This window comes from Pyrgilauda ruficollis, unplaced genomic scaffold (genome assembly GCF_017590135.1).
Source record: "Pyrgilauda ruficollis isolate IOZ18807 unplaced genomic scaffold, ASM1759013v1 scaffold24, whole genome shotgun sequence".
Lineage (NCBI taxonomy): Eukaryota > Metazoa > Chordata > Aves > Passeriformes > Passeridae > Pyrgilauda > Pyrgilauda ruficollis.
In genome coordinates this window covers 14,954,136-14,967,916 of record NW_024523648.1, presented here as the reverse complement: position 1 = coordinate 14,967,916, position 13,781 = coordinate 14,954,136, and the positions used below count along the sequence as shown (strand labels likewise).

General features: G+C 40.4%; 1 protein-coding gene across 1 annotated transcript; it reads right to left on the bottom strand.

The window, feature by feature from the left end:
• Nucleotides 1-208: 208 nt before the first annotated feature.
• On the bottom strand, nucleotides 209-8,410 carry IL20RA (interleukin 20 receptor subunit alpha). Its single transcript, XM_041470075.1, has 6 exons — nucleotides 8,322-8,410; nucleotides 5,946-6,124; nucleotides 5,081-5,256; nucleotides 4,319-4,463; nucleotides 3,624-3,763; nucleotides 209-1,187 (listed from the first exon to the last, which is right to left on the bottom strand). The coding sequence occupies exons 1-6, from the start codon at nucleotides 8,393-8,395 to the stop codon at nucleotides 279-281; spliced, it is 1,623 nt and encodes a 540-aa protein (XP_041326009.1). The 5' UTR covers nucleotides 8,396-8,410; the 3' UTR covers nucleotides 209-278.
• Nucleotides 8,411-13,781: the final 5,371 nt, after the last annotated feature.

The window sequence follows — 13,781 nt, the reverse complement described above, 5'->3', positions numbered from 1 at the left end:
AATATTTATTTAAAAATATTTTTTCTTTTTATTTATTAAAAAAAAAAGAGTATAACCTCACAACAATCATATTTTACACAAGAGGTTTATGATTGATGTCATAATAATTTATATAACACCTGGAATCTGTCATAAATAACACTTAATGAATCAATTGTTAAACTGTGATGGTTCCAAAAACTTCAAAACATTAAGACATGTCTGTTCCCCTGACTTTATCACTCTCTTTAGCAAAACAAACAAGATTTTGCATTTTTGAGTATTTGAGAAAATGACTTTCAGTCTTCCATTTCTACACGAAGTCCCCATTGTTCCTTGAACCGCAGGAGATACATTTCTTGGTCCTCAGGTGATTCAGCAGATACCCCTTTGTTACAGAGTCTGAGCAAAATTCCGTCTTTGTCGGGATCATCATACTTCAATACTCCTTCACACACTTGATTTTCAACGCTGGACAAAGTAGGAATATACAGTCTTCCACTGTGAGGATCCCAGTCAACTAATATGGTCTGCACACCTTCTTTCTCTGTGAGGCCCTGTGTGGTTTTTTCCAGCTGATGATAGGATGTCTGCCCAGACCTTTCAGTAGCCAGGTCCATGAAGTCAATATGGGTCTCACTTGGCAATTCATCTGCTGCATCAATCACCTCAGGTTCCTCTGTTTTCTGTCCCAAACAAAGGTGTGCTGCCCGTATCTCTAGCTGGGGGGAATATGGCTGTCCTGCTTCCATATCAACCAAGTCCTCCAAACCAACCTGTGGCTCACCCTGTAGGCCCCCAAGGGCAGAAAACTTCTCTTCTAGTTTCTGACCAGGACTGAAGTCTTCAGGCCTGACATCATGCTCATACTCTACAACCCCTGCATTTTTGTCTCTCCAAGTATTCTGTGCTCCAGACCGGACATGAGATGCCCAGTTTCCAGTTTGGTTCCCTTCCACTGAAGCATCTTCTTTGAGTGAAATCTCTTCACATGAAAAATCAAGCAAATATTTTGCTTTCAGCACCTGTTCAGAAGGCAAATCCCTCCCTTCAGTGTCACTGTAAACAGTGTTATAACGGGAACTTTTCCTTTCCGACAGACGTCTGGATTCCTCACAGTCGTCCTCATTAACACTGACAAGGTTGAGCACTATTTTTTCACTTGGTATGAAAACCCATTCCTTGCATTTGTCAGTGTACTGCCACACCTGGAAAGTAAGAAATATTTTGAGTGAAGTATAATAGAAATACCATCTTGCTGCTTCTTATACTACTTTATATTTTTAAAACATAATGCTAGCTTAGACCTTATTAGGAGTTATTTCAACTAAGAGAAGAAGAAAGTTCACCATATAAACATTCAAGAGTGTCAATATGCTCTCCTTTTTTTATTCTATCTAAAGTGAAACTATATTATGATCAGTTTTCATATCCCTTCCCTGCCCCCCCCATCCCCATGTCAAAATAATGGTTAGAACAATTCTGTCAAATACAGGTTTTGTTTCCAAACCAGCATAAACTCCTGTGACTTTGGAGAAAACATCAGTCTTTGTTCTTGGACCACAGATTACTGTATCTATTCCACTCCTTTTAACCAGTGAAGAGAAAATGCAGTCACAACCAGTTCCCACAAGCAGTGTCATGTAGCATGTTAATGTATAACTTAGAGAGAATAAAATAATACCAGGTTTTCTTTCAGAGAGGGAGCTACACACCAGGTTGTAGCACAGTGCACAGAGCCTGCACTGTGTAGTCTGCCACAGGCTGCTTTTATGAATCTGTGCAAAATCATCAAATTAAACCCAGGGATCTTTCTGAAATGAGTAAAATTTTTGACAGGAATCAACACTGTGTGGGCACTGGTGGAGTGAACAGGAAAAACAACCAGAAGGTGCATTTCAGTGCTTTCAAGCTTGATTGGAAGACAAAGATCACTAATTGATGTACCAAGTAGTCTGAAAGGTCACACAGGTCAGAAATGCTGGACCAAACAAACAGTTTATTCCATGTCCCCCCAGCCACACAGGGTGCCCATGTGGAACAGCCTGTATGTTGGGAAAGCCAGAGAGCATCATTAAAATACCAGGTCTGTATTCATTTGTTATCTTAACATTGACTGACTCCAGAGGTGGAGAAATCAAATTGAAGCTCCATGATGGCCATTAAAAAGTGCAATCAACATTAAAAATTTTCCAACATTCAAATGACATTTTTATTAGAGAAAAATACTCCTGGAGTTAGGAGTTTAGTCTGCTACTGAGTGGGAATTTTTCACTAAGTAGCATCTCATGCTCTTGGACTCCAAAGAGTTAGCTCCCCAAGAGACCAAGCTATCTCCCCATACCATGACCTGCATCCCAGGAACAAAACATAAAGACAGAAACAGACTTTTTACTAGGGCCTGTAGTGACAAGAGACAACAGTTTTAAAGTGAAAGAGGGTTCATTTAGACTGAATATAAGGAATTCTTTACTGTGAGTGTGTGAGGCACTGGCACAGGCTTCCCAAGAAGCTGTGGATGCCCCATAAGTGCTCAAAGGCAGGTTGGATGGAGCTTTAAGCAACCTGATGTAGTGGCAGATGTCCTTGCCCATGTCAGAGTGGTTGAACTAGATACCTTTGATGGTCCCTACCAACCCAAACCACTCTGTGGGTCCACGGTCCTGTAATAAAACCAGTGGCTCCTCAAGTAAAGGAGGTATTTCCGTGCACATCTGAACTCACTGCAACAGTGGCTGCTCCAATCCTTCTGAGCCCTTCTGAACTCACAGTCCCTCTGTGAAGATTTCTCCTGTCACCTCTGCACTTCTCTAATCTTCTTCAGCAAGATTAGCATGTTGAAACCAACTCCCTTGTACCTCCCATCCCACGGTGTCACACATTGGATTAACACTGAAGTCTTCATTCATTATTGTAATTGCATGTTTATGGTTGAGCAACTTGCTTAAAGATACCTGTGAGAAAGTTCTGTCGAGCTCATGAGCTGGAAGCCAGTAGACTTTAAGTACTCTTTCTAATTTTGCAGCATGAAGAAATTTGAGAACACTTTTGCAAATAGTATATTTGGGCTGTCTAAATAACAGAATGTGTTTATACATTTTTGGGTGTTAGGAAATCGTACAGTATTTCAAAGTATTCTAGAAATCCAGGTTAAATTATCTGTATGATGCATGTGTTAAATCCTTCACAATCACAATTTAGTGGAAAAATCTGGTAATACACAGTAATAGTCCAAGAAAACATCATGGTGTTCATATACTGCGTAATTGTCTTCCCTTCTTGTTTTTGAATTCAACAAATTAATAACTTTTGTCCAACTGACTTTACACAGTGCTTTATCTTAGATAAATTTACGGAGTTCTGACACCATGACAGACCTTGCCTAGTGCACCTCAGACCTTAAGGCAATGACTCCTCCAAAACAAACAGCTCTGCTCTGATCATTGCAGACTTGAGTTATTACTCTGGTTTTCTTGCATTTAATAACCCTTGATGTGGCTTTCTTCTCTTGATCTCAGTGGCAACTAGAGCTTTTATTTGGAGCTAGCCACAGTTTCCTCCAAGCCTGCTTGGAACCCTGGAAAACACACAGCTCTGCTGGAGTGCCGAGGTTGCAGTGACCTCCTGCAGCAGAAGACACTTACCAGGTTTGTTGGATGTTTTTGCTTGTGGATGTGGATATACTTGTGCACCCAACAGCATGACACAGAAATAAAAAGGAGAGCCAGCATGGTAGGCATAATATATCCAAATGTGATTGTTATAGTCTCATCTTCTGTTTTATCTGTTAATAAAACAAAAGTTTACATCGTAACAAGCAACTTGTTAAGGCATGTGGACAGTAATATGTGCATTCACCCCACTGCATTTTGGATATAGAATGCAAATGTTTTAGATAAACAAGGAATTTGCAGGAAATGAAAAAAAATTATATTTGAGCCACAGGACAATTATTATTATTATTGTCTAAATGATAAACTCTATAAAGAAGTAATAACATCTTCCTTTGGTTCTCTTGTTGCTAACTTCAGAATGACCCACCCCTGCCACCCCCAAACTGTATTCAAGGAGAAAAAATATTCTCCATGCACTAAAACTCAAGGAACGCAGGTAATTTTCTTCAGAGGTACTGATGCACCTTCCAGTCAGTCCCAGCTATGCTTTATTAGAGGCAAAGTTTTTTTTCATTGGTACAAGGTCACAGAGAAGGGAGAAACCATGCCAATTATCACTCTCAAAATGGATACATAAAAAACTCACAAATTCAATCACCATGATTTTTTCTAACTTGCATCTTCTTTTTTTTTTTTTTTTTTTTTCTTTGCCACCTCATACATACCTTTCAGTGTAGTAATGCAATGTTCTTTGGAAAAGCCACTGTCCAAAACTGGTGTGGTGACATGTATCTGTGCACTGACACAATAAATTGTTCCAGGTTCTAACCAGGGCACAACCAAGGTGTTGTTGCTGATCGAGAAGAACCACTGGAAGACATTAAAAATATTTTTCCCCCTTGAACTCCTGAGCTACAGAAAGGTCATGAGCATATAAATTTTCTAGAAAGATTGACACTCAAAGAGCTGCCAGCTGCATCCTTTTCCTCCAAATGCAATCAACATTCAAGTTATTTGTTAAGTCATATCCACTCTGATTATTTTCTCTTCCAACCAAAGATTCTTGTACCACCACTGAACAATTTTATGCTTCACATGCAGCAGGACCATTGGCCACTACTGGCCCACGTTCTTGTGGGGATGTTGCAATAGAGCTAAAGCATCATTCCAACCCTGTCCTGACACACACACCCATGACAACCACATGGTATGGTTCCACAAAATATTTCAAACTGGGATGTTCTGGAAAAGCCAGGAGCCTTAGGGCAACAGAATTTATGTAGACCTTAGAGTACAAAGTAAAGTTATTGCTATATTTCCTGCACCTTTGTGAAAAAAAACCCTCAACAAACCAGCCAAACAAACAAACACAACCAACCAAACCACCAAACCACATCTGTCTACTACACATTTGCTAATGTTGGCATTTCAAGAAGCACAGAGCACAGATTTAATAGGAGCAGTTCCACAGCCTTGTCGAAGCTTACCCGCTTCTTTGTTTTTTTGTTGAGGACAGACACATTGTACTGTAGGCCAGGATACACTTGAAGCAGAGATACGGATTCTTCCTCAGCAGTTCTCTTCCACTTCTCAGGAGCAGTCAAAACAATTGAAATAGATCTGTCAGTAGAAGATACACTTACCATGGGTGGATCTATTTTAGCTGGAAAAATGAACATGTACAAAAAGCAGTCAAATTCAGCAGAGGCACACTAGTCTGACCAGTTTCATCAAATCAATCATATTCCATTTTTGCAATGATTGGGGGACTCTAAGTAGAGCTTTGAAAAATTTATTTATATTGGTAAAAGATTACTTGATCAGATAACTAAGAGGATCTTTACAGTGAGAAAGTGAACACTGACTTGGAATTTTGCCAAGGAATTCCTGAGACTTTACAGGATAAACAACCCTGAAACTCAATTTACTAAAATAGGCTGAATTACCAGTATGTTCTTAGATTATCTGGCACAGATAAGAAATATTGGGCTCTAGAGTATGCTTACTGATTGGTTTGATAAAGCCTTTTCAAAATCAGAGTTATTTATTTTATTTGCCTTGAGTAAGGCTTTCCCATAGCATTAAAAAGAATTCAGTATATACCAGACTACACACACACACGCACATATATATATATACACACACGCATATACATATATCCAAATTCTGATTTTATTATTTCAATTACTTCTGTCAAAAGCAGAATATAAGAATAAAAGTGAAACAACTGAAAAGAAAATGTAACTTTACACTAAAATTAAAATATCATACACTGTGGAGGCACGCGCAGTCTGAGCACACATTGTTAATAAAGGCCATTGAACATCTGGCTGTGTGCTTAGCACTCCTTACTGTCTGTTAGAGGGTTGAATCGTGTGGTCTCCATCCAGTCAGAGCATGCCCCATTTAGGAATGCCTTAACACTTGCATAGTATTGCTCTTCGTAGTCAGAGGTCTCACTGGAGAGGTCACACCATGTTCTGTTTATATTCCTGCATTCTGGCTTTCTAATCCATTTGCCAACACCGTACCTATATTGAAAAGAAAGAGCAAGGAGCTGTACAAAAGCTATTTCCATTATATTAGTCACCTCATAATACAATTTTCTCTGTTCTAATGTGGCTGATAAAACAGTTTCCATGTTTAGCAGAAATCTGAAATTTCAAGGAATCCCAGCTTCAGCTGAGATGAAGCACAAGACTTCCACAAGTTTTTAATTAAATATAAATTAGAACAGGCCCTATCCAGAAGAAGCCAGATGAAACTAACTGGGATGTTAGTGATACCAATCTAAGTCAAAGTTTGCCTATGCAGAGATCTCTCAACTTCAGTCTCCACAGCTTTAGTTTAAATTCTAAACACATAATTACAGAGACAGGATAACTATTTATATGGAAACAAAGAGTCCAGTCAGAATGGTCAGTGACTAATCCTCCAGTATGGACACAGATGATGCTCAGGGTTTCCAAGATGAATGTCAGGAGACATTCCTGCCTGATGCCTCATCTTCTAGTTTAAAAGAAAGACTCAACTGCAACACAATGAACTTCAAAACCCTTCTAGCTGCAAAAAGGCCATATATCTGCTACCAACAATGCTTTAGTACTGACCAGCTCTTATATACTGGTAGAACAAGCCAGGATTTCCTTGGAAAATTTTTGTTTGGATTTGCTCAGAAGTTCCTGCTCCTTAAATTCACATTAAGAATTTTGCCTTTGGCTGCTAATTAATAAGGGCGTGTGGCAGCTTCTGCTGGATCTCTCACCAGTATTTTCCACCTATCTCAAGGCCTTGCTCTCCTGGGTGGGCAGAGGCACCTGAGTGTTTTTGTGTGCAGCGTGAAAGACAGCCATACCTATGGCGACAGACTCTTCATGGGCCAGCTGGCCCTTCAGAGTCAGGGCAGCCAACTCTCGCCGAACATTTTAGCTCCCATACAAGTCCTGGTTTCCCCCAAGGATAGGGTTAATTTCTTGCAGTAACCATGAAGGGGTGGAGACTGGAGCTGTGTGGGCATGGCCAAAATCCTAAGGTTATTCAACGCCATCTTTCATTGATGCCAGGGGCACAGGAGAAGGACTCTCTCTCCAGTCCAAGAAGAAAGGCGTTCCTTTCCCATGCAGGAAGCGTGGCGGATGGAGCAATATTGGAAACACTGGTCCTGACCAGAGGGAACTGTTTGGGTGGCATGGCTGTGGTCGGGTCGAGCTCTGCACTCTCTCTTTTGTACATTTTTATCATTAATATCACTGCTCATTGTCTTATCTCATTGCTGTTTCCAGTAACTGGTTCTCTATCTGTGATCTCTGCCTTTTGTGCTTCCAGCTGCAGGTGGAGGGGAAGCAAGTGTCATCATGTTTTTTTCAGCAGAACTTCTGAATTGGAGAACACCATTCCTAAACCATGACAATAATTATCATTCACTCTGTAACTGCTGAGCACTCCTAAGTTACAGGAAACTTCTAGAGATCAACATTCATTTTACTTTCTGAAAATGTTCCTAGATTGAGGGAAGTGTAAATGTTAGAGGTAAAGACTGGGAGCATTACATAATCCGTGACAATGGTGCTACGCCTATTTAGAAGCCAAACTTCTATCACTGCCCTTCAGAATGACACAGTGCTCTCTCAGTGGGAATAAAGGAAATGGAGTCTGGTTTTCATGCAAATTCCTTGACACTCTTCTAAGGTGCAGACCTTGACAAAGTAAGGGCCCGATTCCAACCACAATACTTGGTTTTGTACAATGCTTGGTAACATCAGTGGATTTACTCCTAGAGAGGCTTGCTGGATCAGAATAAATCTGGGAGTGGGTCTGTCAGGAAAGAGCAATGACACACTGGGTATTATTAATACCGATTTAATCATACATCTCCATATCCATTTAAGTGTGTACAGAGGATGTATGTGGACAGATACAGTTGTTCTTCATCCTTCTCTCTCATTTTACGAGGAATGCCTCTGAAAGATTCCATAGTATTAGAATGTTGCTTCCTACACTACTTTCGTAGGAAGAACATCTCCTTATACATTTTTTTAACTTAGTGTGAAGTAAACTGTGCCAGAAGCAGAAGTTAAAAAACGCACTGCTTAAGTCTAGCTCACACTTTAGTTCTTTCTTTACTTTATATCAGCAATACTTTCCACGAAGCTGGGTTTTCTTTTTAAATTATTATTTAAAATGCTAAAATAAAAGCCAGTGGGGGATAAAATAAACAAGCCAACTTACACTGCATACTTCACCTTGTAGAGTACTCCATCACCTGTGCCTTCTGGTGCTGACCAGTGAAGGACATTCTTCATATTTATAGATTCAAAATGGACATTCCTAGGGTTGGGCAAAGAACAATACAACTCTCCTGAGAAAGAAAATAAGAAAGGAACAACATGTACTAAGAATCAGCAAATGCATACACTCCCAAATTAGCCAACACAGTTATTTTTAAAAAAGTTATCTTTTTTAGCATTCAAAGCGTAATGTGGTTGGCTGTGGGAAATAAATTTTTTTACAAGTGTCCCTATCTAGTGCAGTCTCAAATTCCATCTTTATGAGTGTGTTTTTTCTCTAGCAAAAATGGCTTTGCCCTTTATGACAGGCATGGAAATATTCAGGAACTGGAAGCTAAAACTAGAAAAGCTTGGCCTGGAAGAGACACACATTTTTAAAATTGCAACTGTATTTGAATATCAGAAAAACTTAATACTGAAAATTTTAAAAATACCCTTAATACTTTATTAGATTCTTCTTGCAGCAAGAATCTAAGAATCTTTAAAAGGCAAACCAGGCATTTTAGAAAAAGATACACAGAATGTACTGCAAACACAGCTTTACAAATGGAAGTGTGACTTCACTCTGGAGAACTGGACTGGATGATCACAATAGCCCCAGTGTCATTTGACCATCCCTTTTAATTCTCCAGAAAGTCAGAAGCAAACATCTACTGTAAGGTCATATATCTAACTTGATCACTACACCAGGCTTTTGAAATTAATAAATAGGAAAATTTAAGTATCCTAAGAACACAGTTTCAGATCTTTCTGATACCCACCTCTAATCTAATAAATGTCATGAAGGTGCCCACATTGCTAAATTGCTTGCAAAACAAAGCCTCTGGGTCCAGGGGAAGAGTCCCAAGTTCAAAGTTACGACTCAAGCCTCAGCTACTGCCATGCTCTGGGGGGAGCAACCCTGAGACCAGCCCTGAAGCTGCCACTGCTGGGAAGGAGCTGCCCATTGCATGTAGCCACAAGAGCATAATAGGGAAGAGAAAAAGGGGCTCTGTGGTTTTTCAGAACTTTTCAAAACCCTTTAATCTCCTTCTCCAGGAATGCAATTCTAGTCCTTGAGATAACAAAATGAGGCAAACAAAACAGGAAATAAAATAAACCTGTTCAAATGAATAGTCCTTGAGCTGTTACTTCTGTAAGCAGACCTTAGGGTATTTTTGTAGTATATTTTGCTATTACTAGAGCAATAGGGTTCATCCTCCTGTATATGTAACTATAGTTGCTTTTGTAAGCAAAAGTCACCAGCATTTTCCTGATTCATGTGCAGACTTCTATCTGTCTTTGAGCCAAACAGTACAAGATTTCTTTTCTTCAATACATTTATTAAAACAATCTCCTTGCAGTTCTGTAGAGACCTATTACTTCAATCTATCTCAGTGCAAACTCTTGGTTTTCCAAGCCTCTAGCTTCTCATTGATGCTGTACTGGTCTATACATTCATCTGTATCTTCAGATCACAACACTGTTCTCTTTTATCTTTAGCACTTAGTGTTCAGTGGCTTCCATTTTCTAGTCAGAGAACAGGTTTTGTCAGGTATGGTCCTTAGGGCAAGCTTATCTATTTACAAAAAGTGGAAAGTCCCATTTCCTTGACACTTGGATGCAGAAATGTCCCATGACAGTCAGCCTGTAAGAGCTCAAACTTGGCAGCAACATAGAAAAAGTTCCAGGATGCCAGGGGATATAAGAGCAGCAAAAGGGATTCTCCAGGAATTTGCCTCATTCTAACACTTGCTTCCAAGTGGGAGATACAGAATCTAGTAAATCAGAGGTTTTCATTTCACCTAAATGAATGTCCTTTGCAATTGCTTTAAGTGAATCCAAATGTAAAGACGAAGCTGACCAGGAGAGCTGAGAAAGTTGTTTGCCTGTACTTTTCCACATTTGTCACCCTTATTTTAAAACATTTGTATTTCTCAAGCACATTTTAAAGTAGTAAGAGTCATGAGTTTGGCTGTTACACTACAACATTTTTAAACTATTAACATGTGAAACTAGCTCTTGACATTTTTAATTTTTTTAAATTTTAATTTCCCTCCTCCCATTGTGGTTTCTGCTGTGGTAAATGAAGTTTCAAAACACAAACACTGACTGCAGCAGAGGAGCCAATCTCAGCATGCAGAAGCCACAGATTATATCTTTACAAGATCTAAAGCATTACAACACTGCTGGTGTGCTCCCACCTACCCCAGCTCAGTGAGATTTGGAAGGCAAAGGGACTGAGACCGTTAACTTTCCATGAGAAGCAAAAACACAGATTTGATTTCTATTTCTGGTTTTGCCCCTTTACTAAATGGCTCCTGCCCTTACAATAAATTGTGCAAGTTATTTATACCACAATTCTGCACGTGTAAAACAAGAATAAAACTACCATACTCTCCTATGTCTCCAGGAAGAGTTAAGAATAAAGTCCTTCATGTCTATTTGGTGACTGATAGTAGCAGGAGGCATGTGCAGAGAACAGATCATACACAGAGCTTGAATGTTCCATGCCTATCAGTCAGGAAAGAATTCAAGCATATGCAACAGCTGCATGTTTCAGTCTTTTAACTTGTCTTCAGTCTTTCAGTTTCTTTAAACATATGACATCCAGTTGTATTCTGATTTTATTTCCATTTATCAGGATTCATGGCATGGGTATCACATAGAGCATTTTCGGTTTGTACTGGCCTAAGAGCAGAAACCGGTCACCCATGTTGCTTTGCTAGGTTTAGTCTGCCACAGTGATTGCTAGCAATGGCTCTCATTCACTTTGCATTTCACTTTTTCTTTTACAGCTAAGTCACTTCATTAATTCATTGCCTGGGAAAAAATGAAACCCTTATTACTGTCTTTGGAAAGGCTGTCAATCAGACCTTGAGTAATATCATTGTTTACATCTTCACGACCGACACCGGGACTGGAAATTAAGTCACAATACAGGCTTGCAAACTTCACCACAAGGAGCAGCCAAGTCCTGTTCTTAGAATAAGCTGTAGTGAGACTCTCCAAAACAGACGTGACTTAGCCTGAAAACACCTTTGCATGTGAGTGAAAAACCCCATTGACGTCAGTGACATTATTCACATGAGTAAAAGTCTGCATGGCAGGTGCTTCTTCTTCTCTTAATGAAATCACCAGCTAGGTTTAAAAACCTGGTCAATTTTAATCACATAGAGCTCCCTGCCTAGTACATGCCTTGCTCAAGTCAGTACTGTTCAAAGCTCAGTTCTGGTTATAGCCACACCTATCTATCTACACACATGCACAGACATGTACATACAGGCACAAGGATAAACACACACAAATTCCATGTTACAACCATTACCCATTCAGTGCATGTGTTTCACCTGCTAGGAGGTCCCCCTGCCTGTCTTGGTGACAAACAGCTGTGTTTAATGGCAGTGCTGCAGAACAAATACAGCTGCAACTCCCCATGTCCTCTGGCTCTAAACAGATTTTTTAGCTTTGCATTCAGTTGGGTAACACAGCAGCTGCAAAGCATAAAAATGTATAAATACAGAAAATTTTAGATAATTTTTTCTGTGCAGTGGCAAAAATTTTGGGGTGGAGAGAAAGCAGAGGACTCACTGAAAGCTGACCTATTGGTATCCAAGTGCCTCCTGACTGACCACTGTTGTTTACTGTCGCCCTCTCAAGCAGAGTGATCATCTGCTATATTTTACTGTGGCATGGCACAGAGGTGCAAACACCAAATTATCCAATCAAATACAGCAACAAAGAAGATCACAGAACCTTCTAGACAACTGTAGGATACAATTTAAGACAGTGAGTGATGTGGAAAGCATTAAGATAGAAAGATGAGCCTTACTGCAACAGTCTCGCTACCCACAGCAGTAAAAGCCAATAACTCCTTCCCTACAGTAATCTCAAAATTCAAAAGAGGAACTGCTTTTCAGAGACTTTGGCTTCAACTGTGGTCATATTTTCTTATACAAAAGTGGCCCTTGGGAGCACCTCCAATGAAGGGAAACCTTCGTGCTGGGTACCGAATTTGTGGGCATCACTGCAGCTGTGCCTCGACATTTGCAGCTGCTGCTTCAAGGCCATGGATTGAGCCCCCACTCACACAGCTCTGAGAGGGGACAGCCTTTCAAACAGGCTGAGTTCCTGATTTACCTTTTCCCTCTAGTAGCTTAGACACACCAGTGAAGCATCAAGCAATTAAGGATTAATCTAGGATACACTGCTTCTGGCAATGAATGCTCTAAGCCACTGCTCTTTCTTTAGTCTTTCAGTTCAACTTTGGGCAACTTCCACCATATTCCTGTGACTCCTTGTTTGCTCCTACTGTGCTGTTGCTCTTCATTTTTTGAGGCTTTTTTTTTTTGTCTTTTCTTCCTACAGCTCATCTGTTCTGATTGTTATGTTGTTCTCAGTGAAAAGTAGTCCCTCAAACACATGGCTAAGTGTAACATAAAAATAAAAATGGTCATACCCAGAGCAAATGTCCATTTAGCATCATGTTCAGTGTCCCTCACAAGCAGAGTATTGGTGCTGTCTTTCTGGGACATCTCCAGCTCCAGGCAAGTCGGCACTGGCCATGCAGGAATGCAAGGGAGTGCACCAAGTGGTAAACAGGGGGACTGAGCCAAAATTGGAGATCATAAGTTACACAGAGAAAGGGAAACTCAGCAGAGGCAGGAATACACTTTAGCAAACTTATTACTTACTCGTCATCTTAGCAGCAATTTAAACAATCTAATAAACTTAATAAAAGTAAATGATCCTGAAAGCTTTTCTCTGTGCAGATTCTTTTTGACTCAAACTCAGCAGACCGAATAATGAGGAAGAGAAGAAAGAGCAAGAGGAAGAGGAGGAGGAGAGGCAGATAGGAGCCATTACTGCTCAGCTGCCTTTCTCCTGGTGGGTTGCTGGAACTCTCGTGTTGCAGGGTGTGAAGTCAGGTTAGTGAAACCCTCTGACCTGAGCGGCACTGGTGGGAATGTGGGGAGGAGCACAGAGGTGATTTCCTGTTCAAGTCATAGCAGCACTCGAGAGCTAACCACAGAAAATGCTCTTTGCTCCCCCACAAGAGGAGCCCATCACTCCCATCACATACTCTTCAGAGGGGGCATGGGGGAACATTTCAGACTCAGTCCAGAAATATACCCAGCCTCAGACAGGAGGAGAAAGTCTTCCCAGTCCATTGAAGGCTTGTTAGGAGACAGCTGGAGAGGACCACGGCAGCTGACACCCATTCCTTTTTGCTACCATGTGTGACATAAAATAAACTGAATTTTCTTTCCACTGTGTTGAAAGTTCACAAGTACAAGAGCAGAGCTCCCACCACCTTCCCCATGCCCTGCTGCAAACACCTTTGCTTGATGCACTCCAGCAGGCAAAAGTTAAGAGCTAACCACAGAAAATGCTCTTTGCTCCCCCACAAGAGGAGCCCATC